This window comes from Synchiropus splendidus, chromosome 10 (assembly GCF_027744825.2).
Source record: "Synchiropus splendidus isolate RoL2022-P1 chromosome 10, RoL_Sspl_1.0, whole genome shotgun sequence".
Taxonomy (NCBI): Eukaryota; Metazoa; Chordata; class Actinopteri; order Syngnathiformes; family Callionymidae; genus Synchiropus; species Synchiropus splendidus.
Genome location: NC_071343.1, coordinates 5,879,315 through 5,906,526, shown reverse-complemented (window position 1 = coordinate 5,906,526; position 27,212 = coordinate 5,879,315). Strand labels below are relative to the sequence as shown.

Sequence of the window (27,212 nt, the reverse complement as noted above, 5' to 3'; positions counted from 1 at the left end):
TCTGTTCTCAGTCTGCGGTGCCTCAGTAGTCTTACTTAGAAAATACTCATTTCAGACAGCACTGCATTGAAATGGAAGAGTGAAGGATCTCTTGACTTAAGGTCAAGTATCTCAGGTCTTCTGTGGCCCATAGAAGCAATCTCACATGAGATTTATGGCTAAAGTAGAAGCAGCATAGCAAGCCATTTTTTGTTTACCATTTCTGCTGCCTTTTTTGTCTGCATATGCCGGAAGACCTTGAGGTGGAGAAGGGAAGACCCAGGATGAAAGATGGAAAGTACTGGCAGTATTTTCTTGTGCTCAGAAACAAGTGCAGGATCCAGAACTTCTCCCACTGAATCTTTACAGACCACTGGAGTGTTGATCTTAAATGATCCGTCAGAAACACACAAAAAGTGACTGTGTTTACTGATGGTAAACAAAAAAGAGTACGACTCCAGAGTGAACATCAGGCTGCTGAACTGGTTGACGGGCCCTCAAGTGGAACCTCAACCAAACGCTGAACTCTTTATGGGTCTGATTTAATAAAAGCTGTGTCAACTTTCAATATCAGAGAGGCAACACGCTTCCAGTTCAAAGACTTTTTATACAAAACATATTTCTGGTGTTAAAAGTGAGTGATATTAAATAATATAATAATTATTAAAAACAATGTTACAGATAAAAACAATGAAGATGCCGTTGCACAAGCGTGTTTGATACAGAGCAGTAAAATATCAGACGGTCCATGGTTTTTAGGTTTATGATTGACAGGTCTGCCCCGCCTCCTGCTGCTGCACCATCTCCTCCTTGCGCAGCGGGAACGTGTCTATGGTGGTGAACAGCTCCGCCGCCGTGATGGGGAACGGGTAGCGCTGCTTGTCCATGCCCTGCTTGTCCATCAGAACCATTTGGAAAGACCTTTGTGGAATCCGGAGCAGTAACCTTGGAAACGCACATCAGTGGCGTCAGCTCGGCCAAATCGTCTCCAAGGGGCACGGGACCATGAGAAAAGTGTGTGTACCTGACTTGGAGGGCCAGAGCTGGAGGAAGCAGCTGGTGACGGATCCGGCCCACCTGAGCTGGGTAGGTCCCCACGAGCTCTATGAGGGTCACATGCCTCAAGTCCAGTCCACACTGCGCGTGCTAAACAGAGACAACCAGTTCAGTCTGTCTGTCAGGAGATTCAAACTGTATCCACCAATGATCCACCCAAGGCCCTAAGGCAGGGTCTCAAACCCTCCAAAGGATGGACCAGTGCCTTTGTGTCTGATCCACGTAAACATGTGTCTCTATGCATTTAAAAGGACAGTAAATATAAATCCTACATTTTCCTGTCCATGTCCCTGTGTCCCAGATAGGATTACCACAGACCTGGGCAAAGTGCGGCCCGGGGGCCATATGTGGCCCTTTGCCTGTGTTTTTGCGGCCCTTGTGTGGTCAGCCTAAAACTATACAACTGATAAGTTGTCATTAAAAAAAAATCCTGTTTTTCTTTTAGCCAGTACTAGTTCAACAGCAAATACAACACATTCATGACTACATTTTTGTTACTTCTTTTTGTTTGTCAATTTAGTATTTTCCTCAAAATTTGTTGAAAGAAAATTCAAAACATATTGTGACATAAATTTCCTTTTCATCTCTGATGTTTGGTCCATAGTTTTATTATGATTTCTAGTCAAACAAAATGCATGTAAAATTATTTTTATCGCGGGTTCATGCCACATTTACACTTTTTAATATCCTTGTTTTCAATGAACATTTTATGGTTCATTTCGACCTACTTAAGGTTTTTTTTTTTCTGTGACATTTTGTAGGCATCACCGCCTTTCTTTTGGCATGATGGCCCCTCATACAGTTTAAAATGTGGCCCTTGAGGAAATGTAACTGCCCACCTCTGGATTAGCACCTCAAATATAAATGAAATTCCATAAATTAATTATTGTTGTTTTTAGATTAAAAAAAAGGATTGATGCACATTCAGCCACATTCAATTTGAAGTTTGAGTTATGTGTGGTATGAAGGTGAAATGTACAACCCCATAAAACTGCACCACCATGTGGAGGCAAGTGAAACTTGGAGCCGTCTGTCTGCTGTATTTCATGTCTCTGAAAAACCTTTTCACAATTCTCTCTCCTAAAAAGGTTGTTTTTCATTGCCTTATTGAAGATTACACCGTGCCATGATATGGAATATTACATCAAGTTCTGCGTGTTTGTCGATAACATTTGTTCAGAGAACAGACAAGCAGCGCTCCATTTTGGATCAGTCTCAATTGAGCCTGCTCAATTCCAGGTCGCATCACTCACCGGGCGGCTGCTGTTTCACTCGCTCTCAAAGGTCACGCGACTCAATTCTCTCCGACTTAAAGGTTTCAGATCTGCCGATGAAATATTCTGCCGGTGTTTTCATCAGCCGGGTGAGAGCCATTTATCTGAGGCTCTGACATTTCCTGTTCATCACTCAGCCCCTTCGGATTTCTTTGACTCATCCGTTTAACGGCTCAATTTGAGACGTGTGAGTGTTCTGCCGGCGTATGCCAATTAAACAGGTGAGTGAATATCAAAACAGCTGAGGAGTCTAAGCCTTTGTTGATGGAAGGTGGAGAATTAAAGCGGTTATGATCGAGGGAACAGTTCAGAAGCTCAGTTCTTTTTTCCCCTTCATGCACATCTTCCGCTGAATTTCTTTCCATCTGCCATTTCTGCTTTAGCATAGAAAACTAGCCGCTTTCAAATTTGACTCGCTGCATTGTAATATTGACGTCCTGTGGAGTTGTTTTCAGTATACTATGTTTATTAAAACACTCTTCATAAAGTGAGCATTATTAGAACTTGTGGGCCACATACAATTAAAGGTGGCCCAGATTTGGCCCCTGGGCCTCGACTTTGACACGTCAACACGCATCATCTAAAAGTCACCTGGAGGTTGGTCATCTGGAAGCGGTAGTTATGATTGGCAGCTGTAGGAGCCGAGACAATGAGCAGCCGCCGCTTCTCGTAGAACTGGTCCAGCAGGGCAGCGGCTGTTCGCACGCCCACGTTGATGTTCATGGCTGTCAGGATGGAGAGAATAAGATTAGGAAAGCTTTCACCACTGAGAAACACGAGAGATGCTGCACGATTCGATTCATTTGCAGTCAACCCAGACACTTCTTCTTCTTCGGCTGCTCCTCTGTCCGCCCTCTCGTCCTCTCACTGGTACCTACGTGTACATGTGGTGTCCGTTCCGGACCAGGTGAGTCCGTACTGACACACTCTGGCTGCGCTCCCCTGCAGTTCGAATCCGCCGGTGCATTTGAAGTCACATGATGCTCCATAGTTGTCCCCATCACTATCGCACTTCATGTAGCCGTTGTCAGGGGGGAACAGCGGGCTGCAGCGGCGCACTGCAGGGAGACGGAGCGGACATGCTGGTCATGTGACTAAAAAGAGGATTTCTCGCCATAAAGGTTGGCGCAAACTGTTCTGGAAACTTTGAATGAGATGTAGCGGTTGAAAAGGGGACTAGGGCCAACTGTTGAAAGCAACAAGAATTTTTTGTCTGTGAGTGGCTACAAATGGTGCCAGAAGTAGGATGGTCACTGAGACTCTGGTGCAATCCTTTAATCTGTTCGGGGAACTGATAAAAATCGTGGAAAGTCATTCTAAATAAAAAAGAATTTCACGTCAGTTTGAAGCTTGAAAAACAGGTTGGTTTCATCCTGATGCTTGTGTAGATGCGTTAAAGCAGAGGTTGGCGAAGTGTCTGTGTTAATGTGGCCCTTATGAGAAACTACAAAAAGTCATTGATAGATCCTCTTAGAAATATTGCTACTATCTTGTTTGGTTATTGGACTTTCAATCATTTATGCTATGTTTATTAGGGTTTGTTGATGTGTGCAAGTGACCAAACGTGAGTTAATTGATAATGTTGGTGAAGAAATTGACTTGTAATATACTAATACTATTGAATACTAAGCGGTTTAGCTGTTCATTCGAGCATACTGAGTTCTCTATGGCTGCATAGCTAACAACAATTTAGCTAATCTCAGTGGAGCTTCTGACTTGTGTGGGGACTTCTTTCTTATAAATTATGGTCCTCTGAAGATGACCACCAGGACTCTCCTTTTTAGGTGTCAGAAAAAAGGCCTCGTAAAATAGTGTCTTTATATATCATATTAACATGATCTACCCAGTGTTTATGATTTATATTGACAATTGTAGCATAATTGGATGTCACTATGTTCGCCATATTTTTCCTGTCTTTTGACTTGATGGCTCCTTGCGACAATCTACGGTGGCCGCGGAGGCTCACAGCAAATGCAAAACATTGAAACACAACAACACGAACACCACAACAAATACAAACACTGAAAAACAACAACATTAATTCACAACACATCTGCAAAAACTGTAACAAATTCAAACGCTACAACACAACGACATTAAGCTGCAACAACACCATGTAAACCGCAACAGGAGCCAGGGCTGCTGTTGCTAAGGACCAAATAACTGAGGGAGAACGTGGCAAAAGATTTCAGAAAAGCTAGTTTGAGTGTTTGATGTCGCTTTGTGATTTTCGGAAATCGATAATGCTTGACTTTTAAAAGTATGACAGTGTCAACTGTGCTCTATACATGTATGATGTAGTAGCGCTCGCTAAAATCATGCTAACGTGCCGATTTTGTTCACCGATAAACGTATACTGGGACTTGCGAATATTTTTGTATTGTTTGTGTTGTCCTTTTTGTAGCGTTGGGTTAACACTTCCGCCATGACTTCCATTATGGTTTATGTTGTAATGTTGTCACTGAAAGTTTTATCATTTATTCTGTGGATTCTCTGATGGCTGAGCACCTTGTGACTTTCCAAAGTCTGAAATAAATTCAACTGCTGAAAGAGCTTAGAATTGTTCCCATAGACAAATTTCACTTCAGTTGAAGCAATTAAAAGCTGTTGTTATTCAATTAGCTGAGGCAAAACTGCTAATCCTTTCCCCAAAGACTCATCAGAACAAAGCTCTTCGAACAGAACTCTCTTTAAAAAAAAAAAAAAAAAGGGGGCGACTGTGCTCTTCCACTCACCCCGCACTCTGACAGTGAAGCGGCAGGATCCTTTGTTGCCGGCTCGGTCAAACACAGTGTAGGACATCTTGTGCAGCCCCTCTGGGAGGTCTGATTTCGGCGGCTTCCCTTTCAGGATGACGCTACAAAGGAGAACCTCTGCTTTAATCTCTCACCTGGATGAGAGGTGAGAGACTGGAAGGGTGGTGTGACGTACTCTGTGAGGATGCCGTCGGCGGTGTCCACACCCTCGGGGGTGTCCCAGGTGACCCTGGCCGTCAGCTTCCCGGGTTCCGCCCACTTGTCCTTCACGCTGGGACACTTGATCTTTGGCGGGTCGATGTCTTAAAAAACATGACAGCAAATACCACAAGGTTTTATAGTCGTTTCTCATCTGGCTCAGACACTGACTTTTCATTTCAGTTTTCAGCTTTAGACTCTGGTCCATGCTCCCGCAATCGATACCAGAATCCTTTATCTTGAGAGAGTCCAGAGCCCGTCACCCCTCCTTGAGACCAAAACCACTCTCTGTGAGGTCATTTTGCAGCTGCTGGCGTGTCTGAACGTCTTCTTTCAAAGTGGGAAAATAAGAGTTCTTGCAAGGCATTTGCCATTGCAGGGAGAGTGAGTCATTTGTTGCATTCAGTTTTTGTTTTGAAACAGAAATTAAAAGTCATGTCAGACCACAGAAAATCAAATTTTTTTTTTCTTTTCTGCACCAAATCAATGTTATGAAAAAAAGAAAAAAAAAAACCTGAATGAACAAATGATTCGTGACTGAACTCACTATCGCTCTGAAATTAATCTCCCTTCATCGCTCACTCAACTGCATCTTGAAATCCATTTGGACTAAACAAAATCAAATAGATTTTTATATATTTTAATATATATTAATTTTATTTATTTTTATCCTGCGTTTCACTAACTGTAATAATAATAATAATAATAAATGCAGAAAACTATCACAAAACTTTATTTGTGCTTGACTTGATTTCTGTCATGTTCATGTTGTTTTTGTTTGGTAATATAGGAAGTACACACAGTAGCCAGATGTGCAATTTTTTATTTCTATTCATAAAGACCAATAAATGCTAAAATTATTTCGAATTCTATGTGGAATATTTCCAGGGTCAGTCGCTAACTTTTCAGCAATTTTCTGCATGTCATCAGTGGAAATTGACCACTAGGTGGCACCATGGCTCTGACCAAAAAAAAGGCCAGGTCATAATGTAATGGCGCTGTATTTTATATTCAATAATTACCTTTACTGACTCATAATTCCACCTTAATAGTTTTGGAGATTATCTGATGCATTCCAGAGTTGTTTGAAGTGTCACGTGTTCTGTGAATAAACTCAAAAAACTAAAGTTGGTCAAGGTGGAACGTCTCCACCAGGATCATAAAGTTGTTGCTAAGGAACCACGACAAGCCTTAAAAGAGCCTTTTAGACTCCATTAATAATTCATCAGCGGCTCAGTGAGTTTGCTCTCGCTGCTGCTTCCTCCTGACTTAACGCAGTAGTCACCTTTAATGCAACCAGCGGGTATCGTCTCTGGTTAAACCTCAGACTTTAACCCCTGAAGCAGAGCCAGCATAACTGGGACCTTGTTATCCCACTGAGTTTGTCCGCTTCAACCCTTCTATCCAGGATCATGGAGGAGGCTTCTTTCTGATGGAGCCTGAGCCGGGTTTTGCATCATGCTTCATTCACACCACTGTGACTTGAGACTCGTGACTCGACACTTGAGACTTGCCTTGGCCTCATGACTCAAGATTTGAGACTTGACTTAGACTTGAGTCACATTTGATTTTCACCAAACAGTGACTTGAGACTTGAAATGGGCTCTTGACCAAAGACTTGAGACTTGACTTGAACTCGAGTTGCACTTAAGTCCCACCAATCAGTGACTTGACACTTGTCTCGGACTTATAACCAAAGACTTGAGACTTGACTTGGACTCGACTTGCATTTAATTTGCAACAATCAGTGACTTGAGACTTGATTTGTACTTGAGTCGCACTTAAGTCACACCAATCAGTGACTTGAGACTTGTCTCAGACTTATGACCAAAGACTTGAGACTTGTCTTGGACTCATGACCAAAGACTTGAGACTTGACTTGGACTCAAGTCTTATTTAATTCGCGCCAATCAGTGACTTGAGACTTGACATGGACTCTTGACCAAAGACTTGAGACTTGTCATTGAATTGAGTCACACTTGACTCACACCAATTAGTGACTTGAGACATGTCTCAGACTTATGACCAAAGACTTGAGACTTGACTTGGACTTATAACCAAAGACTTGAGACTTGACTTGGACTCGACTTGCATTTAATTTGCAACAATCAGTGACTTGAGACTTGATTTGTACTTGAGTCGCACTTAAGACACACCAATCAGTGACTTGAGACTTGTCTCAGACTTATGACCAAAGACTTGAGACTTGACTTGGACTCAAGTCTTATTTGATTCGTGCCAATCAGTGACTTGAGACTTGACTTGGACTCTTGACCAAAGACTTGAGATTTGTCTTGGACTCACGACCAAAGACTTGAGACTTGTCTTGGACTCACGACCAAAGACTTGAGACTTCACTTGGACTCAAGTCGTATTTAATTCGCGCCAATCAGTGAAACTGACTTGTACTTGAGTCGCACTTAAGTCACATCAGTCAGTGACCTGAGACTTGAACTCAAGACTTGAGACTTGTCTCAGACTTATGACCAAAGACTAGAGACTTGACTTGTCGTTGACTTGACACATTTTAGTCAAACCAATCAGTGACTTGAGACTTTTCACCAAATATTTGAGACTTGCCTTGGACTCAAGTCACATTTAATTCGCACCAACCACTAACATGAGTCTTGACTTGAACTCAAGACTTGAGAATTGTCTCAGACTGATGACCAAAGACTAGAGACTTGACTTGTACTTGAGTCGCACTTAAGTCACACCAGTCAGTGACTTGAGAATTGTCTCAGACTGATGACCAAAGACTAGAGACTTGACTTGTACTTGAGTCGCACTTAAGTCACACCAGTCAGTGACTTGAGACTTGTCTCAGACATATGACCAAAGACTTGAGACTTGACTTGTACTTGAGTCGCACTTAAGTCACACCAGTCAGTGGCTTGAGACTTGTCTCAGACATATGACCAAAGACTTGAGACTTGACTTGGACTCGTGACCGAAGACTTGAGACCTGAATTGGACTTAACTTGTGAGCATCTCTGCAGTTTACCCCATGTGTTCTGTGAACTGCTTGAAGGAATAACTGAAAGCTCACATGGTTTGATGTGTAATAGTCAATATCTATCAATATCAATATTAATGTTCTATCTCATGCCTGGTTATGAGACTGAAGCTGGCCTCAAGGTTAAAATAAAACACTCATTTTATGTGAAGAATACTGTGCTGAAGTGAAATATTTTAGGATGATACTGACTTCCAAAGCTCAATAAGTCATGAGAGTTGATCTCTGCGATTCTACTGAACTGTTAGCAACTCTATCTCCTGCATGAAAACCAGGCAGGTATGTCCTCACCTACACATGTGGGCACGGCTGCGCTCCACACCTTGTTGTGCTGGCAGGTCGCGGTCTTGGCGCCTTTCAGGCTGAAGCCGGGGGCACAGAAGAAGGTGCAGCGGGAGCTAAAGTAGGAGCCGTCCGTACACTTGTAGCCGCCGTTGACCGGCATGCTCATCTTCTGGCAGCGGATTTCTGCGGGACAAATGCCAGGGTTGTCTTGAAGTTCAGCACTTGGAAAATGAAATAGAGACACACTCTGGTAGCAGCAGAGTATTTACTAATGCTGTGAGTGTCTTTTACCAGAGAGAGGAAATGAAGTCCAACTCCACACACACGCACAAACTAAATAAATAAGTCGGCTGTTTTGGAGTGAATAATAAATCATTATGACCTACATAGAGATCAAGTTCCGCGGTTCATTTCTGAGCCCTCAGGGGGCGCTGAAGCTTTTGCTTATTTCTAAATCCAGATTCTGATCCAGGCAGTATTTTCTCAGACCATCGACTGAGCTGACAGTTTTTGTGATTCAATTTAGAACGAAAATAAATACTTTGTGGCAAGATTTATGAGTCCGTTGCTGGTCCACTGATATTTCACTCCATCAAATAAAGACTTGTATTCACTGACAAGACATTGCTCTCGAAGAAGGACTGTTGTGATGTGAGTCCAGTGTGAGAAACTCAGCAGCTATGAAACGGCAGGGATGATAAGCCTCTACAAACAGCCTTGTTGCGATGCTAAACACAACAATATACTAGCTAGTCATGGGCTGAAGCAGCGGCCTCCTAGGTGGCGCTCTCACTTTAAATTTGATGTGAGGAGACACTGAAATCATTGTCCAAATGCAAAGATTCTAGAGAGTGCCACCTAGTGGCTCAGAAAAAGAAGCTGAATAGTTTTGCTGGACTAGACGAAAAAATGTCATTAATCACTATCATTCGTTTTATTTTTATTAACAGAAATTAAATCACTGTAATTTCCGGACTATAAGCCGCTGCTTATTCTCGTGATCTGAAACCGGCGGCTTATACAACGAGGCAGCTTATATATGGATTTTTACAGGCTAAAGAGTGTCATGCTTCCAAAATATTGAACAACCAATGAAATCACAGGAGTTTTATTGACGTTAACCTGCTCAAAATGTGCTGTTTTCACCCGTGTGTCCGCAGCTCCGCCCACAGAGCTGATCTCCTGGAGGACCGGAGACGAGAAGCAGCAGCTGAGACCAGCTGTGGTGTTGGAACTTTGGATATGCAGGCGAAAACGGCGCATTTTGAGAGCTTTAATGTAAATAAAAGATGTGAGAGTTGATGATTCAAGTTCAGAACATTGCTGAGTTTGTTTCATGAGTCAGTCTCCATGCTGGAGCCCGTTTTCAAAACTAGTTTAGAAGTGATCCTCGTGCATTTTTTAAGCCGAATCTATTTTCCTTCTTAAATTTAGTGGGCGTGGCTAATATTCCAGTGCTCTATACAGTCAGGAATTTACGGTAATATATTTTTATTATCGCGTTGCTACTTTTTAATCATTGAGAGAAACTACAGTGATTAACACTCGCATCTAAAAGTTTGTTTTAAAGCCTGGAATTATGCAAATATTCAAATGAAAACATGCCTTTAGGTGCAGTGAAAGAAAGACACTGCTAACAATGAGACCAACTATTTGACCCTCAAGTGAGAATCCTTGAAGAGAACTGCTGTAAACACACCAGCAGATCGGAGCCAGAGCCAAACAAATATCTGGAGTCACCTCGACAAGCGTAGTTGGAGGACCAGTGTTTGCTGGCCATGCAGACCACCTCGGGGCTCTGGATCTCGTACCCCGCCTTGCAGCGGATCTTACAGCGCGTGCCCATGACGGTCTTGTAGCGCTCCCCCCGTGGGGTGCGACAGCTGACGTCCCCATGCTTCACCTTGATCGGGGCGCACCACGGCGTGCCTGAGGGGGGAGAACATGAGTCATCATCTCCAGTTCACCATTGCAGTAGCCTTTACATCCATGTTTTTCTCCATACTCCACACACCACTTGACATAAATTGACACTTCAGGACCTCAATGTGCAGTATATAGGTGCAGTTGCGCTTATTTTTGGATTTCATGAATTGTTTATTTTTCAGTTTCCAGCTGCTGAATGTTGGTCAATTCCTTTTTCATGATGTACTCTGTTTGTTTTCCTCCCTCCTCCTCCTCCTTCTCAGCTTTACGCTCTTCTCCTTCATATGCACGGATCAAATCCAGTCATTTAGCGCCCACTGGCTCAGGACAGACTCACTTGCATTAACTTCCTGGAAGCTGCAGCTTTTGAATTTGCCAGATAATGAGGTGCGGCGATGGGTTTTCTTTTGTTTTCTTAATGTCAGGATGTCTCCACACTTGCTCTAGCAGCAGCTGAAAACCTCATTAACATGTGTTTATTGGATTTCCGGGAGACATTTCCCGCAAAAACAACTGCAGTAGAAACTTTCAGAACTTTTTATTTATGAATCCCACGCACATCAAATCGATAAAACCCTGACCTGCTTGTCATCAAGTTATTTTCTCAGGATTGAATCCGTATTTCTGTCCGCCACAAGTCCGATTTTACTGTAGGATTATGCTTCTTTCTTGGGTTTGTCTGAGCTGTTCCTCCTCTGTGACTCAACTCACTTCATCTTTGAATGTGGGACAAATTACAGGACCAAGACTAGGTTTTGATTCACTGCCAAAGGTCATTGCTGGTCTCAAACATCCCATAATTCATGGTGCGAGCACACGCCGCATGTATTCTTTTAAAGCAGAACTGGGCAATTTAATTCTTACCACTGTAAGAATTAAATTGCCCAGTTCTATTCCACATTATATATCATATAATATATAATAAAAAATAAACGACACATAAAACAATAATAATAAATAATTGGATGTTATTAAAAAATGTATTAAAATACATATGAGTTGATATATACAGCATTATATTGTTGAATTTATTACAATTCATATATATACAGTATGTATATATATATATATATATACAGTATATATATATCAATCGTATTAAATTAAACTAAACTAAGTTAAGCTAAAATAAGATATGATAAACTAGACTATGCTAAGCTAAACTATGGTAAACAGAGTTAAAATAAAACCCATCTAAGATAAACTAAGGCATGCTAAAGTAAGATAAATAAAGTTAAGGTAAAATAGGATAAGATGAACTATGCTAAGCTAAACTAAGGTAAACTAAGTTAAGCTATAATAAGATAAACTCAACAGCTCAAACTCAAGATAAACTCATCTTTGCCCTCCTCGTTCTTAAAAAATAAAAAAGACCACTTACAATTACAAGCTCCATTGTTTAAATCTGAATATGTCAAATCAAACTCTGAGTTTTGAAATTACAGTCAAACTCTTATTCTGCCGAAGAAAAGTGGCAAATTTCATCGACGTCTGTGGCATCAGTCAAGCTCAGTCAAAATTCATAAACCTATGACTTTACTTTGGCTTCATTATTGAATTATTCATCCTCCACTCGACAATATTTCTTCCCACTCACATGGAGCCACAACTCTCTCTCTCTCTCTCAGTCCTGAGTGTGTGTTGGCAGACGTCTCCACAACCACTGGGCATGAGAAGATATTACATTTGAGCATTTACACAAGAGCTCCTTGGTTTTGGCCCCGGGATAATGTTCCACATGGAGCAGCTGACCCCAAATTTAGAGCTGGAAGCCGCTTTGACGCAACACGTGTCAGTTTACTCAACTGGCACTCAGCAGAAACTTTCAAAAAAAATATACTTTTCCATCAGAAATGAGGTCAGGCGAGTTTGCATAACACTTTAGAAAAGTCTATGAATTCTCATGGCAGGAGGGTGCAGTGTTTCTTCACCTTGATATCTGTGAGAGTAGAAGTCCTCGTCGTCGCCGTAGGCGTACTGTCCTGACCCTGGGGACGGAGGGAAGAGGAGAGAGAAGCTGCTACAAGAAAAAGCTCTGTGTTGCAGATGTCAGGCAATAACTTCCAATCGTCTTCGCTGCAATGACTTTTCAAGTATTGCTCAACTTTTACATCTGAACCAGATTGTGTTGGGAGGGCAGAGGGGGGGGAATCGTGATCTTCTCGGCATGTAGAAAGAATTAGCTCCAGGAGATCATGATTTTTCCCTCTGGTTTGGAGAACAAAGGTTCATTCTTTGTAGACTCTTTTGCTACACAAGAAAGAATGGGAAACTGTAGAAGGACTAGGGCGAGTTTGTTCATTCAAAATTCAGGGTTTTTTAAGTTGAAAGGGAATTGATTTGTTCAATGTTTTGCGTTACTGGACAAAAACAAGGTCACTGAACGCATATATAATACAGAGGTACCTCGGTTGTCGACCACAATCCGCTCCAGACCAGAAGCGAATTGTTCAAAGTCTGAATCGATTTTTCCCATTACAATGAATGGAAAAATAAATAATGCGCTCCAAGCCTTAAAATAGGCTTTTGTAGGAGTGAATGTAGAGTGTCTGCTGCAGGTGGCTGTTCCTCTATGTGTGTGGCCGCTGCATGTGGGAGGGGTTGCCGAGTGAGTGACGTCTCTCCAGAAGTGAAGAGGTGCCTGGTGCGTGTCCAGCTCTGAATGTGCAGTTTGGCTGTGACAAAGTCTTAAGGTGGGTCAGCTGATCAGTCCGCGCACATTGTTTTTTTCTGGCTTTTTTTGGGGGCGTTCGAGTTCTGGATTTCCGTTCGAAATCAGAAGCAAAAAAAGAAAGAAAATTTTGTTCAAACACCGATTTGTTCGAAGTCCGGGACGTTCGAAAATCGAGGTACCACTGAACTCTTCTTTTGATACCCAAAGATTTGAATATTGAATGAACAAATGGAAGCAGAAAGGCATGATGTCACTTACCGTGATTCAGTTTCGCCAAAGTATTTTTCATCCTCTTTAGTCTTAACATGAGAGAGGTTTGTTTGTTGTTTGTCAGTTTGTTTTGAGAAATGAGGAGGATAAAAACTATGAGCAAAAGTGACTCTTGAGAAGCGTTGTGGACAATGATAATGGTGTTTACTTTAGATCAGCCGACTAAAAAGAGCATCAGCCACACATTCTTATTACGTGTTTTCAATGAAATATCTTCTTTTTAACCTCTATTAACATTTGTCTCCTTCACGAATCCTGCTTCGGGCCGCCATAGATTGTGATACTTACTGTTTGAGGAGTGCGTTTTTTTTCCACACGATTACACTGTAATCTCTGACTCAGTTTTTCACCTGAGCAGTGTAGTCTCTGCACACGTCAGAGCCCTATTAAGCTCTGACCTACGTATTTCGGACGAGTTTGGATGGTGCGTTCAGGAGCATCGCAATTTTCTCCACTCAAGAAAGTAACCGGGGTTACGATGGCTCACAGGATTTGAGTGAGGTATGTGGGTTCATTTAACACACGTGTGTTAAACTCAATAACACAAGGAGCCAAAATTGCAAACACAAATTTAAATACCATAAAATATGTTTCTATATAGAGTATAAATTACATTATTCAAGTGTCCCTTGTATTTATTGAAGGCTAATTTTAGCACATAGATTGTCCTCCATCACCACAGATTAATAAGAATCCTTTTCCTCTTTCCCACCTTTTATTGAATCCTTTTTTTACCTGCATCAAATAGAGTTCCAGATCGATTTGTAACATTTACTATCTCCTTTTAGTAGAGCAAATATCTGGCTTATCTTTATTGACGTGCTTTATGGTGATCTGATTTAAATTAGTTGAGTATTTAATACTGCACTGTAATTTCCGGACTTTTTCCACTTGCTCTGACCACACTGCTTAAAGAACGATGCGGGTAAACAAGCTGCATGCCACCAAAATATATATTTTTTTAACATCACGCTATAATGAAATCAGAGGTTTTATTCAGGGCTGTCAATAGATAAAAAATTGAATTCTCATTTTATTGCACAAAAGCTAAGTTAGTCCGCGATTAATGGCCAATTCTTAATGTAACTTAAAGGAAGAGATTCCATTCACGTTCTCGACAGCATCTGCTGTAGTTGTTGTAGTTTGAATGAGGGAAGCATTAGTATCTACTGTCAATTGCCTATAGTGTTATGTGTTTTCATTCCTCTTCCAGGCCTCAAATGACTTTGCAGGGTTGATTTGCCTTGAGTTCATAGGTTTAAAAGTGTCATTTTGGAATGATCTGTTTACCATTTGTATTACTACGAACAAGGATTTGAATGAAGTCATCAGCCTTGAGGAGCAAGAGTTCACGTCAGTTAGCAAGCTCGACAGCAGGGGTGGCCATAAAAATGGCAGAAAAGTCATGAGACATCGCAGTAATTCCTCATAACATGTTCGTATCTCCATCAGTAACAAAGGAGGGGGGCAGGGAAGCTGTCTTTATTGATGTCGATGAGGAATCTACCCAAGGACTCCTGAGACTCAGCCACCAAACGTCCATCCATGACTTACAGGAGTCCAAATAACCATGGTACTATAACCACACGTTTTCACATTTATATCACAGATATATTTTTGAAAGCGTGAGAGCCGCATTTGAGCTCCATATTCAAGTCAAGAACAGGGAGACGCAGGGTTAAAAACCAATGCAAAGAAGCTTGATCGGTGGGGAGAGGGAGGAGGTCCAGCCTCGGCCACAGGATGTTATGAAGTTCAGCGTGAATGTGTCGTCTGTTGAGGCGCCACAAAGGAAGCGTGTTCGCTCTCCTCCGGGTTCATGCATCAGCAGGATGTTCTTTAATGAAGCTCTTAACTGTCACTGCATCTCCAGTCAGCCCCGGCGGCTTCTCTGTCAGTTTAATAAAGATCTGCCGCGGAGAAGAGCTGAACACCGCCGCGCTTGGTGTCACCTATTCTGATCCGCTTCACTTCTGATAGGAAGACAGAGGTTGTGAGTTTTAATGGAATCTGAGGCGAATGCTTGGAAGGTTGCAAATAATTATTTTACTATCTTGTGATTTAGCAGTTGATAATGCATTGGCTGCATTGGGATTAGCTGAGAGGGTTTGACTGCAGTACATTTATCTCCATATTCAGCCTCGACTCAGTGATTTGTGTCAACAAGGGTGGGTACCTCTGATGCTGCGTACTGGTTAAGACTAGTCTAAGAGAGAATATCTGTCTCTTTTCCAAATGATGAGTCTGGTTCTCCTTAGTTTTCAGCCACAGTGTGGTTTCTACCTGATGGTTAGGTCTAATCTGATCTGAGATCGGAGAGAAGATATTTATTTTTAAGACACTGTATGAGATTATGGGGCAGGTTTATCTGGAGTTTGGGTTTACAGGTCAGTGTATTCTGGAGGTGTCGCCATCTTCATTCACCACCTCACAGATGTGAACAAGGCTCAAAGCGTCCAAAACTAAGCTACATTCAGCTCTTAATTCAATATATTTCTATTTGAATTCCGCCTAGTAAATCACAAAATGCTTTACGTTTCAGCAATAGCATTCATCAGTATACAATGTTCATTTAATAATTTTGACTCACGAAACAAGACTGTATTTTCAGACGGGTTGGAAAGGTCAAGAAAACTGTGCCAGTGTGTGTTTAAATGGCTGCTGGCTCAATACTGTAAAGGTCAGCTTGTATTTACAAAGTAGTGCGGCAAACAACCAGCAAGTCAGTGGCTGTTTTTTTAATTGACTTTTGGGGAATGGCTTGGGTCACGACGGAGCAATATTGTTGACATTTAGCCGATATGTATATCGCTAGCATATGTTTCATTTAGTTGATACGAACGATTCATGTTGCCGATAGCATCGCAGATTCCGGTGACAAAAAGAAGGTCTGTTCTGACTGCGGGGCTAATGCTAGTAGATAGTCAACATGGCGGATTGGAAACTCTAGGATCGCATTGCTGCTACGATTATGTCGCTCCAAATGTGTCGCTTCACGTTTAGCGTGACTGTATTAGGATTTATTTAAGACCTATATATGAATGGAAGAACAAGGCGATACACACAGCAGCTTGACAGAGTGAGCGGCCATTATTCAAGCTCTCCGCTCGGCCCTCTGGACGCGTTAATGGCCCGCAGACGCTGTGGACATCAAATTAAGCGTAATTGGATCATTTACTTCTGCGAGCGCACAGAAAGCCTCTCGTACGTTGCAACTTAATTACTGGAATTATCCGCTAATTTGGAGGTGAGTCCCCGAGATGGGCCGACACCTTTTGTGAGACGCGGTTCCCTGTGTTTATGTTCACGTAACGGCACCAAATACTATGTGCTGGAAACGGAGGGGGCAGATGCTCTTGTAGCCCATTAAGCATGGTGTGAACAGGAGGAAACCCAGTATAAACAGACCGTACGTTCTGCGTGTGTTTGTGTAGGATTCCATTGAGGATTTAGCAGGTCCAAGGTTGTGATGTAACTCTCAGGAATAAAGGTTGGAAGCTGCTTTATTCAATACACAATAAACAAAACAATAATCCTCCACAGAGAAACTTCAGTCGAAACCATCACTTCTTGTGAACTGACTGACTTATGAGGCTTCATGAATCACTGTCTTCATTTTCAGAGCCCACTAGATGGCACTCTAAAGGATTTGGATAATCATTACAATTTAAACAGAGCACCACGTAACTCGCTCTGAAAATGATGACACACAAAGCCTCAGCAGCCTGTCGCTACAGAGAACTTAGATTTCTCCAGTATGTCCTGGGTCTGCCACTGGTCCCCCTTCCAGGCGGTCCAAAACACCACAGAAGCATTGTCTTGCTCAGAGTCTGTCCTTGATGACATGTCCTTTAGACATACCTCTAAATCTAAAGCTTTGGCTTTCAACTCAGCAGCCTTTCTTCACCTCCTAAAAACAGCACACCTCTCCCTCCTCTGTCCATCCCATGCTCCATTGTTTCCTTCCCCATCCTCAATATCTCACTTCCAACCCGTGCAGGGGATCGGGTGATCGGGAACCATGGTCTCAGATCTAGAGGAGCTGACGCTGACGACCCTTCTAATGGTCTTTGGTACAGGATGAGCTACATTGTCTGCAAGAAGCTGAGACAAGATCCTGAGGAAACAAAGCCTCTTTAAACACTCTACATGTATTTTCCCTTTCACTTTCTTTACTCTGCTGAAGACATACTGAAACCTAAAATCATAAACAGCATTTTTTGCGTCCTCTTACTTCCACTTATACCGCAAAACCAGCAGCATTTCATGGTTCCTCAGTTTTTTCAAAGGTGATTCCTAGACACTGATCCCACTGATGCACAAGACACGTGGCAGCTAGGATGATAACAACAACAACAAACATGGAGGAATCCCTGAACAAAAGCAAACAAAAGCATCTGTTTGCTCTTGTTCAGGGATGTTTTTTGCTACACAATGACCAGGGTTTCTTGTACTTGAAATTCTTATAAAATTGAAATTCTTATACAAATATTTTCAAGACATTGAAAGAGCTTTAGTTTAAATAAGGTGATCTAAAAACTCTTCTATAATATATGACCGACCGACCTCGTCTTCTCTGGAGGAGCACAGCAACAAGCTGCTCCTCATCCGTGTCTCAGTTATAACTGTCTGATTTGTTCCCTCTGAATCCGGAAGATGCCCGAGAAGGAGTCCATCTTATGTGACAACGAAACATCAAATGAATAAGAATGGAGCTCCTGATGTGATGAAGTCGTCTGCCAAGATAAATGTCTTCATTAACATAGTCAAGGTTGCAGCACAGCCATCAGATCCGATGACTCACAAACTCTCGGCTCAGATAATTGAACCCCCTAACATTATTAGAGGAGCAGCTGATAGTCGATGAATAACGCTGAGGATCTCTCTCAGCTGGAGACAGGATTGCTGAGTAATGGTGATGAATAGTCTTCCCCGGGTTTTTCCTTCTGCTGAGAAGCCGCCTGCTCCCAAAACTGAGACTCATGGAAAGTATGATAAAGCTTTACGTTCAAGCGTGGGAGGACACCAACTTTTGAAAGACGACCCTGCAGATTTCCAGAACTAGAAGCCAAAATAGTCAAACAGTAGCTTCTTTTTTGTCAGCGGCACCCGCCGTCAGAGCGAGGCATGTACACACACATACACACACACGACCGATGAATGGGCTTGGAGACCCCCAGAACAAACACCCGCCTGTAAAGTAGAGGTCTCATAAAACACACTGAGGTTGACGCTCAGTTGCTGAAGCTTTGAATATTTAGAGGCGAAAGAGCCTGTCAGCAGTTCATGTTTCAGCTTGTATAGTCGTGCGCACGACACGTGGTCTTTAGAGACACACACTTCTAGGTTGTAATCGCAAGATGACCTGTACAATCTCAGTCAAGCTGACACACTCTCCAGTGTGAACAGAGATGCCGTTGTACTAGTGAAGCAAGTGGCTCTGAAATTAAAGTGGATTGAATAGGTGTCGGACGCAGCTGATGACGGCTTCATGTGCCGTCCAAACTGACCTTCCAACGTCACATGATCTCACACCAGTTGCAACGTAGCATCGGAGACTCACATATCACAGGAAGAAAACAGTGTAAATTCCAGTCCTACTTCCTGTGCATCTTCCACTATAAAACACAGGCTCCTACAACTTGTTTTTAAGTCAAAAAATATTGAGCGTAAATGTGAGTATATAGATGAAAAAAAGGACTTTTGAATCCCCCATTTTATGTCACTCATTGGCAGTTTTATAAGCATAAAACAGAAGGCACAAATCAGAAGAATCATTCCATCGCTCACAAACTTCTCCATCGTTGAAAGGTAACAGAGGGCAGAATTGCGAAACTCAGAGACTCATCAGAGCTTTCCCCCACATGCACACTGCACTCCCCCCGCCTCAGCTCCCCCCCCCCCTCCTCTACGTAAACACAAGCTCAGACCACCAGAAGCCCACCGCAAAGCAACTTCAGAGCCCATTTATCCCAAAGTCTCAATCACACGGCTGGTCTCTGATCAAAAGTAAAAGGCGACCTGAGCTCCAGATGCAGATCAAAGGTGAACGTGGCTCCCCTCTGAGAGTGTACCTTCATATCCGGAGCAGAAGCAGATGTGGAGCAGCAGAAACAGAAGTGTCCTCATGTCCATACTGACTCTCTTCAACATGTGAAAGTCCTGCAGGAAAACTTCCAGCACATTCCTGCTTTTCCAAAGTCCCGCCTCTTGATCTACAAAAAGGGAGGACTCAAGTCCAGACAGTTGAGGCTCTGCCAGGCTCTGTGGTGGACTCATAATTACCCAAATCACTCTGATCCGGGGTCATTCTGCGACTCTAATGATCATGAAGTGAGGTGATTAAAGTGAGACTTTGTGGCTCAGAGCCCACCGAGCATCACCTTCACAGCTTCAGAGCTTCAGCTCTTATGAATGTATGTCTAAATCTGGGCCAAGAAATCTTTCCCTTTTCTTCAAGATGTCCGACTGATTCTGCATGTATGCGCCAGAAAGTGATTGTGTTGGGGGATAAAGCACTTCAGACAAAGTGTGGCTCAGGACCCACATGAGGCCCTCAGCCTGTATTTATCTGGCCCACTTGGCCCTCCATTCTTCTATATTGGATTTAGTCAAGTCAGGACACACCACTCACTTTTGCTCCCCCAAAAATGATATGGAATATTATTGTATAACCAGCGTCAAAAATAGCATAGCTAGCAAGCAGCGATGCTAAAATACTGCAGCGAAACTTTATGGTCTTCCTCAGCACAGCCGATGTTTTCCTCCGCTGTGTATTGGGTGAGATTCTATGTCAAAACAAAAACATCTTAAATAGTTACAGCAGTTCTTAAGGCCAAATGACAGGAGCGTCGTAAAGTCAAGACATTTAGTCGTTGCATCACGAGTGTGGGGAACCGATTAAAATGCTGTGATAAGTCATTTATATACTACACTGTTCTGACTGGGAGCTATTTTTGCAGTTAAATTGAGGGTTTTGACAGGTAAGTAATTTTACACACTTACTGAGAAGCATACTGCATTTCTTCTATAGCTTCAATTTTGTCTGTTAAAATACACATGACACATGACGGTGATAAAACCTAAGCGGTAATAACAGGCGTCTTATGACCAATGAATGTTTGGACGTGAGGGTTTCTAACATTTCAATCCCAAAATCATTCCAAAACATCAGGTGAGTCTGAATCCCTTAAACAGCAGTGGAACACGAAAGATGACAATAACAAGTGTTAACTTAAATCCCCAATTGTTGTCGGTCGAACATCTGACCTGCCCGAGACCTTCGTGCCCCGGCAGGTGCTGAGGAGGAACGTGTAATTACAGATCTGATATTTCCCGCAGTCTCTTCGCCTCCCTTTCCTGTCCCAGCCAGAGTCAAAGAACTCCTTCATGTGCAGACTCGTCCCCCCCCAAACTGCAAGTCTTCGCCTCCGACTTGGTGTTGGTGGCGCAAAAACATTTAGCACCGGTGTGTTTGACCAACAGCTCCTGCCAAATTCTTGCTTACAAAAGAGAAACAAGGCAAATATTGGACCTTAATATTTGACAGTGCATTTTAGCAGCCAAGAGAAATATTTAATTGACAACTTTTATTCATAGAAAGATATTTTGTTGTCACTGACTCAATCTTGAAGAATTAGTAATCACTTTTGGCAGGGCTACATTGTCCAGTACACTGATATATTGCGAGAAATTTGGCAAATAAATCCATATATTACACGGTCAAGTCAGTTGGCATCCCACCCCTGACGCTACTGGTGACAGGCCTCTTCACTTAAGAGCCGGCTCGTCATAGTAGTCGATCACATGATCTCATTGGCATCAGATACCTGGTACTATACCTCAGCCTTACATCACCATCCTTCTACTGACACCATTTGAAACACAGACCTGAGCAGTGAAGAGTCAGTTTTCGAAATATTGCCCAGAAATATTTATATTTTGGCGAACCAAAGATGTGTGACACGGACACTGAGAAAAGCATTGAGTGACAGTTCATCCCAGGATTGTGTTAGGTCGAAAAATGATGGTATAACTGATTTCACACCAAAACTTTCTTCCTGAATACGGAAACCATGTATGGCAGGTCAAAATGTGGCCCTTCTTTTCACAGTTTTTGAAGGTCCCGCTGCTTTATATTATATCTTATATCATGATATCCAAAAACACAGTTTAAATCCTGGTAGCTTTTATGCGTTTTCTAGTTCCCTGTATTACAGTACCAGTCGGCCGATTGACCATCTCTTGCAAGAGGGTTTAATAATCCTCGTAACATCAGCAGGACACTGTTTCTGACAGGTCAGTCACAATGAAAACCTGTTTTCAGACCCCAACATGTCTCTCTGTGTGGCCAATGAAGGACTAAAAACCTGTGGACAGTGTCCCACGCCTTTTGCTTCATGTAGCTCAGACAGTCTGGCAGGAAGTAAAGTAGTATGTTGTTGATAAGAGCATTCCTCACATGCAGACCTCATTATGACCTGATGTTCCGCCTCACCTCCAACAACAGTTGAAATGAAAGAGAAGGCTGAGAAAAGTGAATGACATCATGCAAAGACAACCTGTTTCAGTCTGGTCTTCGATAGTTGGGCTGTAGCTGCTGCTGCTCAGTTTGACAGCGACAGCACAACACGTCCCTTCATTTGTCAGCCTGACATCAGAAGAGTGAAAATATCTGCAGAACATGTCCACCACCATTAGCTTTTCTCTCTGTGCTGCCTTGTTGTGTTTCACCCCACAGAAGCTGGTGAATTGTTATTTCTGTTTTTCACCTGAATCCAAGATTTACCAGCAGATCTTTTTGAAGTTGATTCTCATTTCTTTTTCCTCCCCTTCACATCGATCCGTCTCCAGCTTTTCATCACCGTGCCGCACCTTCATGCTCTTACATCCCTCCTCTTCCTCACTTTCAATTGTTGTCTTGCTCTTCTCCGGTGTGAAGTGCTCCTCACGCACTCATTCTGATGCTCCACTCGTCCCATCGCTTCCCTCATCTTCCTTTTCTTTTTGTCTTTTTTCTCCACTTTCCAGCCACAATCGTCTTCTTCTTTTCGCGCCCTGCAGCTTTTCACTTTCTCTGTCTTGAGCGCTATAATCCTTGGTTTCCCCACTGAAGTCGACAAGTTAAGATCAGGAAAACATTCACGAACAAATATATTTCCCAAACTTTAGAGCGCAACACCAGACGAAGCGTGACAGTCAGAGAGAGTTCGGAAATGTTAGATGCTAAAATACAATGGCGAAACACTACTTTTCAAATGACAACTTCATTCATATTCCACTGCTTGTTCCCTTTAATAGGGTCCTAAGTTGATGGTGGGGGACACCCTGGACAGGCTGCCAGACCGTGACAAGACAACCAATCACACGCACCTATGAACATAGGCAATCCTTGTTTTTGCCCACAGAATATAGCACATACAAACTCTCTCCGATCCAAATTTGAGATGCCTCAAGCTGGACTTCAACCGGCGACCTCCTCGCGATGAGCTCAACTCATGAATGAAGAGAAGACGTCTGAGGAAAGTTTCCTCCCGTGTCTGACAGCCTGCTTGTTTGCAGCTGACGATATTTCAAGTTGACTTTCTTTCCTTCCACTTTGTTGGTGTCAGCACCACTTTTTATTTTGCCGCGTCATGATTAACTTTGATCAGTTTAGGGAATCTGGTGAGGTCAGCGCTTCTCGTCCTGTAAACATCTGCCGGGTCTATTTCCCTGTCTGTACTTTTGTCTTTGGTCTTGTGAACGCTCACTCAAACCTGCCTCCAATCTTTTAACTGTTAACCAATTAAATGTTCCCTTCACATCAGCATCTCATCCTGAAATCAGCTGTCACAATTATTATGCAGCAGCATCATGGAATGCGTTGCTCAACTATTCAATGCTTTAATCTAGGAGTCAGAAAAGAATATTTGCAATAACTATTCCAAAGTATTTCCCCGTCTGTCTCTATCTCTCTCAAACTTACACACACACACACACACACACACTCAAAAACAGGATACTATATGCTGAGCGAGCACCTTTCGTGGAAAAGTGGGTGAGTGTTAAGTGTTTCCTGTACTGGAGTGAGCATAATGTGAACCAGCGCAGAGGATCAAGTGGATGTTCGCCGTCGGCTGTGAAAAAAAAAAAGTGGTTCAGTACACGTTGTGGACGGTTCCTAAGTCGTCTGTGTGGTTCTAAATAGGACAAATGGTGGATTTACTTAAGCAGCACAAGTGGTATCCCAGCAATCTGCTAAGATGGTGAGGTGATGTTTCCCACAGCTCATCATCCTGATATGTAATTGAGACTTCACTTCACCTTCAGTTTGGTTTGATAAAATATATCTATATCTATATCTATATCTATATCTATAACTATATCTATCTGTCTATCTATCTATCTATCTATCTATCTATCTATCTATATATATATAGTATGTTTTCAGCTTGAAAATTATACTTAGATTCTTCTTGTTTTTTTTGTTGTTGTTTTTTTAAGAAATTCCCGCAGAACTTTATCAAAATGTAATAAATTGTTTAACTTTATTTGCTCATGTTCTCTACCTAAGTCTCTGCTACACGTATGTTTCTGTTCGTACGTACGTTTTCTGTTCTATCATCGATTTTGAAGTAAATTGCTGTCGTGGATGTGAAAGAAAGACTTGTAAAATGTATAAACAAAAAAATATATGTTATTTACCACAATCGCTGAAACTTAATGCAACAATGACCCCTGCTGGTTGATATTGCAGTTACACGTCAGCAGGACGGCTGTGTCAGCGCGTTCAGAGCGCTAACAATTTGTATTTTTGTTGGGGGAAAATCCCGACCTGCGACCACAGAAGCATTTCTTTAAGTTGAACGGTAGCCGTCCGTTTCTTTAATATTCCAAATAACTACTGATAAACATTTTTCCCGCTATAATAAATGCATATATTTTTACTGAACTTGATTTATTTATGGCTTAGAATATCACAAAAATTGCTTCAGGTTGGACAAGACACAAATGCTAAAAAAAAAAGTTCATTCAAACTCAAATAATAAACGACGTTGAAATCCAACGCGTTAGGATAACGAAAAATTATATATTCATATACGATTTGTTCAACGTAACTTCCGGTGGTGAAGTGGGCGTGGCTTCTCCACGCCGTCTCCTGGCTCCTCGCTGTGGCCGCTGTACTTTCTGATGAACTAATCGCATCTCATCGCTTTTAATTCAACTTTTCCCATTGTTGCAATGTCTGCAAAACTTTTCAATGTTTGCAGGCCACTTGTCAGAAGTTTAAAAACTTTATTTACGACTCGAACTCGTGGATTTAGGTAAGAAAATGTGGCTCCAATAGCGGCTGTAACTATCGATGACAATGTGAAAATCGTTGCCTTTTCCTTCCAGACCGGGGTCTGCATCCCCCAGTGCAGTGGATTTAAAGGGTCGCAGCTTATTGACTCTGAAAGATTTCACCTCCGATGAGATCAAGCGACTTTTGTGGGTGTCCAAGGATCTGAAGCATCGGATCAAGCATGAGAAACAGGTGGGTTTGCAACCTGCCTTGACTTTTAGAATCACTCAAACGCGTCTCTTCTGTTTCAGTATCTCCCTCTTCTGCAAGGGAAGTCCATCGCCATGATATTTGAGAAGAGAAGCACAAGGACAAGAATGTCCACGGAGACAGGTGACACTTCATGCAGAGCTGTTGAGTCCTGTCAGGCTGGAGTGTACATCAGCAGTTCAGAGAAATGCTGATGACGCAGTGGCGGACAACAAAAGAGGGCAGCTATTGACCTGCTCCCGCAGCCGAGCCATGATGGACACATGATTTGAGAAGATTTGGCCTCCTTTTGCTCTGGTACTTTTATTTAATGTGCCGATTTGAATGTTTTTGTTGTAGGTTTTGCTTTGCTGGGAGGCCACCCGTGCTTCCTCACCTCCCAGGACATTCATCTAGGAGTGAATGAGAGCTCCAGGGACACAGCAAGGTACCGTCACTAGATGGACCTTACAGTGTTTATTTTCCTCATGTAAGTCAGATGTTTACTGTGTTGGTTGGTGCTTCCATCAGGGTTCTCTCTGGACTCTGTGACATCGTCCTGGCTCGGGTCTACAGCCACTCCACCCTGGAGGAGCTAGAGAAGGAGGCGTCCATCCCCATCATCAACGGCCTCTCAGATCTCTACCACCCCATCCAGATCCTGGCCGACTTCCTCACCTTGCAGGTGCGCCGTCACCTCATTGGCCGGCTGCTCGCTTCAGCCAGTGAGTCGCTGCTGTCTTACAGGAGCATTATGGCTCCCTGAGTGGACTCACGGTGAGCTGGATCGGAGACGGAAACAACGTTCTGCACTCTTTCATGATGACCGCCGCCAAACTGGGCGTTCACCTGAGAATCGCCACACCGAAGGTTTGTTTTTGTTTACATGATGACATTTTTCAATGATGACGGAAAAATATTGACATTAATATTTGCAAAAACAGTAACATGAACCAAAACTCATTCTGGAAATGGAGCCCGAAAAAAAAAAAACTAAATCTGCAATTTTTGAATAGAATAAACCATTTTGGCTAATATTTAAACAGCAAAACAAATGTAATCCCGAGTATTTTGTATTCCACGTTAAACTAGTTTTATGTATTAATATTATAAATTCTAAATATTTTCTTAACTTAGCAGTAAAATAGTTAATAATTTGGCATGAAAGGGGAAGAGACTTTCACATATTGACTTCAACCTCTGTTTGACTTCAGGGTTATGAGCCTGAGGAGAGTGTGATTCAAGAAGCAGAGCGCCTCTCGAAACAGGTGAAATATACGTTAAATTTCGTGGGTGGAGACACATCAATAAAGAAAACACACTTTAAATAAATTGATATGTGTTCATCTGCTCGGTGATGTAGCACGGCACCCAGCTGGTTCTGACCTCTGACCCTATGGAGGCCGCCCGAGGAAGCAACGTCTTAGTCACAGACACCTGGATCAGCATGGGGCAGGAGGACGAGAAGAAGAAGAGGCTGCAAGCATTCGATGGATACCAGATCACCATGAAGGTGTGTGGAAATGCTACCCAGCTTCCTGATTAATGCAGTAAAATCACTTTCAGACCGCCAGTGTGGCCGAGCCAGACTGGACCTTCCTGCACTGTCTCCCCCGGAAGAAGGAAGAAGTAGACGACCAAGTGTTTTACTGTCCACGCTCCCTCGTCTTCCCAGAGGCTGAGAACCGGAAGTGGACCATCATGGTGAGTTTCTGATCTGCTCCTCCTCCTCCTCCTCGCTGTGATTTTCACACCATTATTCTTCATTTCAGGGTCTCATGGTGTCTCTCCTGGTCGACTACGCTCCACAAACACAGATGCTCAAGTTTTAGCTCCAGCTTTAATGCAGTTTTCTATGCATTACAAAATATTTGTTCAGGACTTACTGATGAACTTCCTTCAAAATGTTTTTAATGGGCTATGATATCCAGCTTCTGGTGTTCAAAATATTTGTCTTGAAATGAATGTCTTAAACAGTTTATGTTTGCCTGTTTTTTTTTTTTTTTTTGACTGTTCTGAAACTCAGCTTAAGTGGGGCTGCTGCAGCTCAAAAAGACAAAAAGATGCTGTAAAGTTGCATAATAAGCTTTAAAAAATAGGTTGTTTTAGGTTAATTTAATTTTAATTTACATATATTCTGGAGCTATATCATACACATGAGAATGTTTTTTGTTTAAGTGGTGAATATTTTAGCTGACATATGTAATGGAATATGAAATTTGAAGCTAGTAAATTCTCTAGTATGAATCGCGTGCTTTGCGTT

At 42.4% G+C, this 27,212-nt stretch overlaps 2 protein-coding genes across 2 annotated transcripts; one reads left to right on the top strand and one right to left on the bottom strand.

Annotated features, from left to right (window-relative positions):
- Positions 1–577: 577 nt before the first annotated feature.
- srpx (sushi-repeat containing protein X-linked) lies at positions 578–19,602 on the bottom strand. The gene is made up of 10 exons (XM_053878087.1): positions 19,509–19,602; positions 12,422–12,478; positions 10,305–10,493; positions 8,571–8,747; positions 5,241–5,367; positions 5,045–5,166; positions 3,188–3,367; positions 2,901–3,034; positions 1,004–1,125; positions 578–924 (listed from the first exon to the last, which is right to left on the bottom strand). Exons 1-10 carry the CDS (start codon positions 19,585–19,587, stop codon positions 741–743), a joined length of 1,371 nt encoding a protein of 456 aa, XP_053734062.1. The 5' UTR covers positions 19,588–19,602; the 3' UTR covers positions 578–740.
- Positions 19,603–24,577: 4,975 nt separating this feature from the next.
- On the top strand, positions 24,578–27,117 carry otc (ornithine transcarbamylase). Its single transcript, XM_053877220.1, has 10 exons — positions 24,578–24,740; positions 24,814–24,952; positions 25,012–25,093; positions 25,310–25,397; positions 25,481–25,634; positions 25,697–25,819; positions 26,164–26,217; positions 26,313–26,462; positions 26,516–26,653; positions 26,722–27,117. The coding sequence occupies exons 1-10, from the start codon at positions 24,658–24,660 to the stop codon at positions 26,779–26,781; spliced, it is 1,071 nt and encodes a 356-aa protein (XP_053733195.1). The 5' UTR covers positions 24,578–24,657; the 3' UTR covers positions 26,782–27,117.
- Positions 27,118–27,212: the final 95 nt, after the last annotated feature.